General features: G+C 35.0%; 1 protein-coding gene across 1 annotated transcript; it reads left to right on the top strand.

Annotated features, from left to right (window-relative positions):
* Window positions 1-3,046: 3,046 nt before the first annotated feature.
* On the top strand, window positions 3,047-9,569 carry cdkn2a/b (cyclin-dependent kinase inhibitor 2A/B (p15, inhibits CDK4)). The gene is made up of 2 exons (XM_053622243.1): window positions 3,047-3,474; window positions 9,046-9,569. Exons 1-2 carry the CDS (start codon window positions 3,334-3,336, stop codon window positions 9,295-9,297), a joined length of 393 nt encoding a protein of 130 aa, XP_053478218.1. The 5' UTR covers window positions 3,047-3,333; the 3' UTR covers window positions 9,298-9,569.
* The last annotated feature ends 158 nt before the right edge of the window (window positions 9,570-9,727 follow it).

Here is a 9,727-nt window from a genome sequence, read left to right on the forward strand (position 1 = left end):
ATTTGTGTATACTGTTTACATTATTGTCTATATGGTGCATCTGAAAAAATTAGAATATCATGGAAAAGTATCTTTTCCGTTATTTAATTCAAAAACTGGAACTTTGATATGTTCTAGATTCATTACATATAAAGTGAAATATTTCAAGTCTTGTTTTGTTTTAATCTCGATGATTACGGCTTACAGCTCAGGGAAATCAAAAATCCAGAATCTCAAAATATCAGAATAAAGAATTTATAATACAGAAATGTGGACCTTGTGAAAAGTATGTTAATTTATGCGCTGATACTTGGGCGGGGCTTTAGTCCGTCTGCAGGAATTACTCCATCAGTATGGCGTGTCGTGGGTAATGTGTAATGAATTACCCAGTTAATCTAGAATATATGAAAGTTACACTTTTTAAATTAATTTACAGGAAAAATGAACTTTTCCACGATATTCTCATTTTTTGAGATGCACCTGTAGATATAAAAACACCTTGTTTTGTTATGCTTTGCTTTCATAAATAAAAATAGTCAAAATCACAGCCTACGCTAAATCTTACTAAAGCCACTGCAGAGTGTCGACTACCATAGATACACACTACAGCTACTGTTGTAGGGTGCCATTACTTTTTGAAGTTGTTCCTGTTTGAACTGTTAGTATTATTTGTCTTAATGTATGGATTTGTTTTGAAATCACTTTGTTTCAGAGCATTAATACAAGATGACAAAATCAGATTTTCACAAAATGTTCATTAAATTGGTGTGTAACAAATAAATAAGTGATTTAAAAGTGACGGTGTAATACGTGTATAAATATAATTATATATATAAAATATAACATCACAGGAACTCCTCCTCTGTTATACGACATGAAGACGATCACGATGTTCACATTACTCTCTTTATGCGCAAATTTACTCAAACTCAGGACACCAACATTTTCCCAACTACCATTTCCATGTGTGAAAATAACACAAACTTTGTTTATGTTTATGTTCTGTAACTGCGTCATTATAATCATCCACAATCTGCATGTTATAATTACAGATAAATTTATTTTTCTAATAAAAACATCAATTTCTCACTTCCAGTAAAATGTCTTTTATTTAAATTCTGATTCTGCAGAATTTACAACCTTTCTAAACTGCCTGTGTGTGTGTGTGTGTGTGTGTGTGTGTGTGTGTGTGTGTTCATTCATGAGCAGCAGGAATATCAGGGGATTTCCATAGTCTCAAAGCTAAACACACACACACACACACACACACACACACACACATACACACTTACAAGTAAATGTACACACTAAATTATAGATTTACAACATCATTTAAATAAAAAAAGAAAATAAATAAGTACAGACCGAAAAACCTGACTTCGCTCTAAAAACGTCCCACACACACACACACACACACACACACATACACACCACAGAATAACACACCATTTTGCAAAAAATACAGTGGTATGTGTGTGTGTGTGCGTGTGCATGTGCATGCGTGTGCGTGTGTGTGCGTGTTTAGAGAATAAGGGGTGAAGTTAAATAAATCAGGACAGTTTCTGAATTCCCACATTTTCTAAACTTTCTTGACATTAATGAAACAGGTGATATATTTGTGAACTCTTAAAGCGTTATCTCTGTAGCTGTGAAGGAGAAATGTTCATCTGGAATCCTACAGAAGCAGCTCAGCATTCCGACTAGAACCTTGTTAAAGACACTCCGTAGTTCAGGCAGCATGTTTCCACTGACGGCTTTAAAACATTATTCATTATAGAATACTTATTTATAGCATCAATAAATCACATTTCAGTAACAGGACTGTAAAACGTCATCTCCAGGTTCATCGTCTCCAGACTGGAGCACTGTATGGACACAGAAGACTCAGTAAAACTGACTACACATGAAGATCAAGTCGTCCTGAGGAACATGCTATCATTCATCTCTTACAGCAGTAACAACAATAACAGGGTTTATAAAATAACACATTCAAACTCTTCTAAACTTCAGTACAAAGAGAAGTGTAAATGAGTCAAATGTGTTCAAAATGTAGGGAACGTTTATCATTTATTTCCTGAAGTAACTCAGGATTTTAAAAATAAACGTTGACATCAGTCTGAAATTTAATATGAATATTATGATTTTGTTCTCCACCCCAATACTATGTAAAGGGCTTTGAGAGTCTAGAAAAACTATATATATATATATATATATATATATATATATATATATATATATATATAACTGTAAGTAGAGACAGAGCAACATGCAGCACCTACACACCTTTGAGCAAATACCATCTTTAATCAAATGCTCATTTACAGGTGGATACACACAATTCCTAAAACTACACACAATTCCCAAAACACACAATACACACATCTACCCAACATACACACACCCCAAAAAAATTCCCCAGAATTGTGTGTAGTTTTGAATTGTGTGTAGTTTTGGGATTTGTGTGTAGTTTTGAATTGTGTGTAGTTTTGAATTGTGTGTAGTTTTGGGATTTGTGTGTAGTTGTGAATTGTGTGTAGTTTTGAATTGTGTGTAGTTTTGGGATTTGTGTGTAGTTTTGAATTGTGTGTAGTTTTGAATTGTGTGTAGTTTTGGGATTTGTGTGTAGTTGTGAATTGTGTGTAGTTTTGGGATTTGTGTGTAGTTTTGAATTGTGTGTATATCCACCTGGGAAAACTGTAAGTGAACATTTGATTAAAGATCTGTTCAGAGTTGTGTAGGTGCTGCATGTTGCTCTGTCTTTGGTAATCTTACTAAAGAAAATAACCCACGCCCTCTGATTGAACTGCGCATGCGCCCTGCGTTTATTTCCCTTATTACACCTCATGACTGATGACTCACTGGTGATTAGCGCACTGCAAAATGATGATGAGTGCCGTTTATTACTTATAATTACACCTCAGATTGCTGTTATAATCACTGACCTACATTATTACTTTACTGTTTTATTCCTGCACCGGAATGATAATGAAACAGCGCGCAGCACTGAAACCGCTGAGTAAGTCAGTGTTCTGCGCATGCGCACTGCGCTACAGCTGGAGTGACGTAATGACACAAACACAAGACAAGTCCGAACATATATCCCGGGCACCCGCTGCTCGGGAGAGAGAGAGCGAGAGAGAGCGCGTATAAAGGCATCTATTCTGAATGCGACGACACACACACACACACACACACACACACACACACAGAGTATTTAATATAATATAGCACAGTGTCGCGCGATGCGCCTGGTGTAAAGTCCTCGCGCACACCTGTCCTGTCTGTGACTTACCTGTCACACAGTACGCAGTCCGGGCTCGCGCACAGGTGAGAGCAGGTGAGGGAGACGGCAGGATGCGCGCGGCCGAAGCGGACAGACTGGCGAATGAACTCACGAGCGCGGCGGCGGCGGGAGACACTGCGCGCGCTGAACTCCTGCTGCAGAACGGAGCTGAGATCAACCGCGCGAACCGCTTCGGGAGAACACCTGTACAGGTAAAAGCGCTGTATATTATATTATCATACTCCAGCTGTCTGTCTGTCTCCCTACCTGTCTGTCTGCCTTTATATGCAGTGAGAGCACATTAACTATTATTATTAATAATTATATATATATATATATATATATATATATATATATATATATATATATATATATAATTTTATTGTTTAATATAAAGGTTTTTTTTTGTTTTCGTATTTAATTTGTTATTTATTTCAGTCCCAAACTTTTAAAGGTTGTAAAAGTAGAATTTAGTTCGAAAATCAAAATGTAAACTTTAATAAAACAGCTGATATTAAACTGATCCTCCTGCTCTGATCTCGAACCCAAACTGACATCATTTACCATCTAAAGCAGCAGGAAACATTCAGTAAATTCAGTACATTCAGTACATTCTACTGAAATAAACAAATTCATCAAATCAGTCTTGTAATGAAGCTGTAATGAAGCTGTAAGTGCTGATCAACTGCGATAAAGCTGCAGTTTTATATCACGATGGACTTTAAAATGTGTTTATAAACTAATAAAAAAAATTATAATAATCTATAATCTGTCAGTAGTTTCATATAAACGAAAATGAAAGTGAACATTTCCTCAGAATAAACTCACACATTAAACACACACGAAAAAGATTTAAATAAAATAAAAACAACAACAAAACCAATTGAAAACACACTGGAGGATGAAAGTGTGAGAGTTTAATCTAAACACTGAATTTATCGGCTGCGTTAAAAAGAGCCGGCAGCTAACCCAGCGGCTGGGTTACACAACACTACACAACACTACACAACACTACACTACCACAAAACTACAACAAAACTACACAAGACTGAGAAAATAACCTAATTAAGTGACCCAAAGGCTCAACCCAGTGATTTTTGGAGTGTAGCAGGAAGTGTAATAATATCCGTTTTATTATTATTATTATTATTATTATTATTATTATTATTATATTCTACCGAATTTAGACAATCGTTTGTTCAGTCATGTTTCTGTTACACGGATTCAGAGCTGAGAGAAATAAACCGCAAATTAAAATGTTCTTTTATAAAATAAAATAAAAAGTAGCTGGTGTTTTTCAACACACACACACACACACACACACACACACACATACACACACACACACACACACAAGTAAATTTACACGCACAATTTTAGATTTAAGAGATCATTTAAAGATGTAAAGTTTCATTTTAAAATTAAATCAATCAGTAAGGACCGAAAAACCTGACATCTCTCTGAACACACACACACACACACACACACACACACACACAATAAACAAGTTAAATAAATAAATGAATGATGACCGCGCGCTAATTACACGTCAGAGTTTATTATAAATCAGTAAATAACACTTACAGTTTATTTATATTTCTATTCAGTAATAATGTTGACTGAAACTCACAGATTAAAATCTGTTCATTAAAACCCGGATTTATTAATAAACTAATCCTTGTTTTAGATTGAACAGATAATAAAGTTTATAATCACTTTATTGAAGTTTTATTTTAATTCATCAGGGCTTTGTTTCGGTTTAATGGGTTTTAACTGAAAGAAGGAGCAGAAGTGTGTGTGTGTGTGTGTGTGTGTGTGTGTGTGTGTGTGTGTGTGCGCGCGCGCGCGCGCGTGTGTGTGTCTGAATTCTACACCGAATTATTTTTATATTGCAGAGAAAATAAAATAACAGAGTTTACAAACCAGCGCGCGCTTCGTGCGGATTAAAAAAAAGTGGGCGTGGCCTCGCGCGCTGATTTAAATAGAACAGAAATCAGCTTTAAATGAAATGAATATTTTACACTTTCCTCTAGAAATGAAAATAAACAGAAGCAGAGAACATGTTTAATGCGTTTCAGAAAGATTAAAGCATTATTTAATGAATTCGCTTTGAGCCTTCTGTAAAATTCACACACAAAATAAATACATTTAATGATCTAATAAAATAATTTATATGTGTTTTGTACATTTTGAGGTATATTACATAATTATATAGGTCTACATTATTATATCAATATATTCTTAATTATTACAAATAATTAAAATAAGTAAACATATTTATAATTTTACAGCTACATTATATTACACAGACCTGTATGAGATGTATGTAAATATATTTATATTAATTAAAATGATTCATTTGGTGTTCGTGATATCGCTCTGGTCTGTTCAATAGGATTTCAGTAAAGCTGTGCACACACACACACACACACACACACACACACTCGTCAGTAATATAATTTATAAAAAGTGCTCTGTAGTTTTTAAATGAGTATTTGCAGTTGTTTGCATAAATTATTACAATTATTATGCAACTATTTACAACAGTGATAAAAATAATAATAAAGTATTATAAACTTATTTTTTGTTGTTGTTGCTCTACTGAAGATATTTTCACAATACACACTATACACTCACCGACCACTTTATTAGGAACACCTCTACGTTCAGGCGATGATCATGTGCCAGGTGCATGGTGTGTACAGTCCTGTAGATATGGGTGATCATGTGATCTCAGGACTGTTAACGTGGCCCGGTGTGTGTACAGTATCTCATCATATTTCCTTTGTTTTAATGCTGACGAGTGAAACAAAACATATAAAAGCTTTTATAAAAAAATATAGTATTACAGATATAAAAATATAACATTCCTCAAGGTAAAAGTACAATACTCAAGCTAATGTAAAAATATTACCAAAACAAGCAGCTGCTGAGTTTCAGTGGTGTGAGTCAGAGACATATACTGATCATAATCACATTAAAATATATCAGAACTTTTATCACACATCACATCACAGCCGCGGGTCGCGTCTCACATTCAGCCGTGTGAATAAAACACTAACGTCTGTATATTTCAGAGTGAACTAAAATACCCCCCACACACACACACACCATGAGCTCTTTCTGCTCTTAAAACATTTTCATTCATAACGAGAAACTCTTAACATAAAGTAATATTTAGAATAATATTTACATATTTAAATGAGTTGAAGATGGTGGGTTTTTGTGTGGATGCTCTGAAATTAATCTCGATATAAGATACAAGAAAACATTAAACAATAAAAATCAATCAGAAACATTAAAGCTGATGATATATTTCTGATTCATTAACATTTATATTTATCTTTTATATTATATGAACACACACAAAATGCAGATTGCCACAGTGTCTATGTCTGGGTATATAATATACACTTATTAATATTCATTGCACACTTTAATATTCATAAAGCTCTTTAAGTACTTAACATTATTTAAGAAGTAATTAAAATTCCAAATACCAAGTTTAAAGGAATTTGGCCGCTCGAGATAATTCTTTCACCAAAAATCTTTCATGTTAAATGTTTAAATAAGATCGTGATGATTAATCAGGTGTTAAATATGCGAATGATTTTAAAAGAGATTTCTCTTTTGAACACACAAAAAATAATTGGAGAGTAAATAGTTGATTTTCTGACACGAATAACACGTGGTGTTCAGTTTCTGACATTTTAACCCAGAATTCAGCGCTGTGCATAGGGTTTAATAACGTACCATTTCTTAAGATTAGACCTCAGTGTGTCAAGAAATGATCTTAAACTGTTGATTTTATAATAACTGCAGTAAATTTGGGGTTGTTGGATATTCATGTCATGTTCTCAGCTCTGATACGAATAACACGTGCTGTATAAACACGTTTATTTCATCTGGATCACTTTTTCAAGTCGTTTTTAAAGTTTCTCAGTGAGAAGCTTTTTCCTCCGGAACAGCAGAGGGCGCTGTGGGGAGAGTCCGTACAACAGTGACGTGTTTCTGGTTTAAGTTAAATTAATCAACAATGATTTAGATTACAGAGCGGCACGGGGATGACGTCATTGTGTACTAGTTAGTGTTTTAGCTCTTCCGGGTCCATCGTCCCGAATCAGTGGGTTTTTTAAAATGGGATTTTGGTTAAAAGCCTGAAATAAAGTCTGTGGTGAACACAAGCTCGAAATATTTTCACATTTTATTCTACGACACAAAATACACCAGTAAAACCCCACTCGTGATTCTCTGAAGGAGGCTCCACCAAAGACAAATAAGCATTGCAGACCATAACACAGAGTTTTCTTAGCCACGTAACACACTCGTGCTGAGGCCACGGTTTACACCCTCTCACACCCGGTCACACCCTCTCACATCCTCTTCACCCTCTCACACCCTCTCACACTCTCTTCACCCTCTCACACCCTCTTCACCCTCTCACACCCTGTCACACCCTTATTAATCATCACTTTCTACAGATTTCTGCAGGTTATTTGTACATATAAGAAAAGAAACAATCAACTATTGCAGTGTAAACTAACATAAATAACATTAAAACTACTGCACTGTGCTGACGGCTACGTTTACTGAATGTTTATTTTTAATTATATACAGTACATAATAATAATAATAATAATAATAATAATAATAGTGTTACAGTAAAATGAATGGAAGTAGGTGTGTACTGATGGTTATGAAATATATTTAGTTTTAGTTCTCAACATTTTTGAATGGATTTCCTTTTTGATTTTTTAAATGATTTACTTTGTGATATTTATTTACTAATTACACGTCTATTTTCATCACTCCATCATCTCATCCTTCACAGTTAAAGAGTTTTAGAGTAAAACGCTGCTACACACTCGTAGGCCGGTCATGATAACTTTTATTGTCCCATAAACAATATTAATGTCATTTTAACACCATTTTATGCCACTGATATAATAATAATAACACACGCACACCTTTCACAGAGCAACAAGCTCTTCATTCTTATGAATATCCAGACGTTGGAATACAATATTGTGGAATTCTTTATGTTTTAATTATTTATTCACCATAAAACATGATCATGAAGTTATGTGAACTTATTTCTTCTGCTTAACTCTGTTATGAGAAGTTTTGAAAATTGAAGTTAAGTTTATAAATTCTCACAAATTACATGTAAAATTTAATGTTGAAAAAAAAGGTTATTTTAAGTTGAGTTTATTCACGTTTTTACAGAAGCAGGTGAACTTTCGTGTCCAAGTTTAACCGCCTGAAATGTTTTAGTGCGTTGTTACGGAAACCGCGTTTTCACAACCTGACACGTTCCCCTGTGCACTCGCGTCATCGTGTGCAGAAGCGGGTTGTAATATTAGATTAATGTTGTGTATAAGTCTGATTAATCTCATGTGTGTATAGGACGTGTTTGGGTGAGTTTATTAACCCGCGAGTAAAGTGCTTCAGTTTACCGCCGTTCACTCTTACATTTTTGTGCATTTTATCTTAAATTCGATGAATATTTGAAGTTTGGATTTTAATATAACAGCACTCGAGCAGACGAGAGGACCGACGCAGCCGAACGGCTAAAATGTTGTTGACGTTCATTCTTATGTAAACAAACACGCATGTAAACACAACGGGTGATATCATCGAGGTCAGAAAAAATGATCGAACTCACGTCCATAAATATCGCACGATAAATCAATAACGTAATAATGTTGACGAGCCTAAACACTCATTAATAAGGGTTTGGTTAATCCCTGTGTGTGTGTGTGTGTGTTTGTGTGTGTGTGTAGGTGATGATGATGGGCAGCGAGCGCATGGCCAGCCTCCTGCTATTGCACGGTGCGAACCCAAACATGGTGGACGCGAGTACGGGCGCGACGCCGCTACACGACGCAGCGCGTGAGGGTTTCCTCCTCACCGTACAGCTGTTAGTCAGAGCCGGAGCTGACGTCACCGCACTGGACTACAGTGGGCGGAGCCCGGCCAAGTACGCACTGCAGGCTGGCCACGCTCACATCGCCAAGTACTTACACACCCTCTAACCAACTTTATGAACTGCTGTTCCAGTGTTTTATTAGTCTCTAATAATGTTTATAAACATGATGACGACACAGACACTGAATGCACTTTACACCTTTCTCTATTTTATTAAAATTATATGTGTGTGTGTGTGTGTGTGTAATACTACGATGTATTGTAGATCTGATGATTAATGTTTCTGTGCTGGAACACTGAAATATCAACCAGATTATTAAATAAAGATGAAATATCAGGATATTTAAATAAATAAATAATGAAATAATTATTCAGCATGCTTGTATTCGTTCAGATTTGTGTCATTTCTGCTGTGTTTTAAATATATTAATATAATATAATAGTATAATGTTAATAAATTATAGATATATATTATTATTTATTTATGTCCGTGTCTAAATTTGTTGTTGAATTATTTCCCATCACAAGTGAATTTAT

Source organism: Ictalurus furcatus, chromosome 3, assembly GCF_023375685.1.
Source record: "Ictalurus furcatus strain D&B chromosome 3, Billie_1.0, whole genome shotgun sequence".
Classification (NCBI taxonomy): Eukaryota; Metazoa; Chordata; class Actinopteri; order Siluriformes; family Ictaluridae; genus Ictalurus; species Ictalurus furcatus.

Bases quoted from the DNA above. Each gene is read 5' to 3' on its own strand.
- cdkn2a/b (XM_053622243.1), top strand. From the start codon at position 3,334: ATGCGCGCGGCCGAAGCGGACAGACTGGCGAATGAACTCACGAGCGCG. The intron at 3,475-9,045 runs GTAAAAGCGCTG...GTGTGTGTGTAG, and splicing joins TCGGGAGAACACCTGTACAG to GTGATGATGATGGGCAGCGA.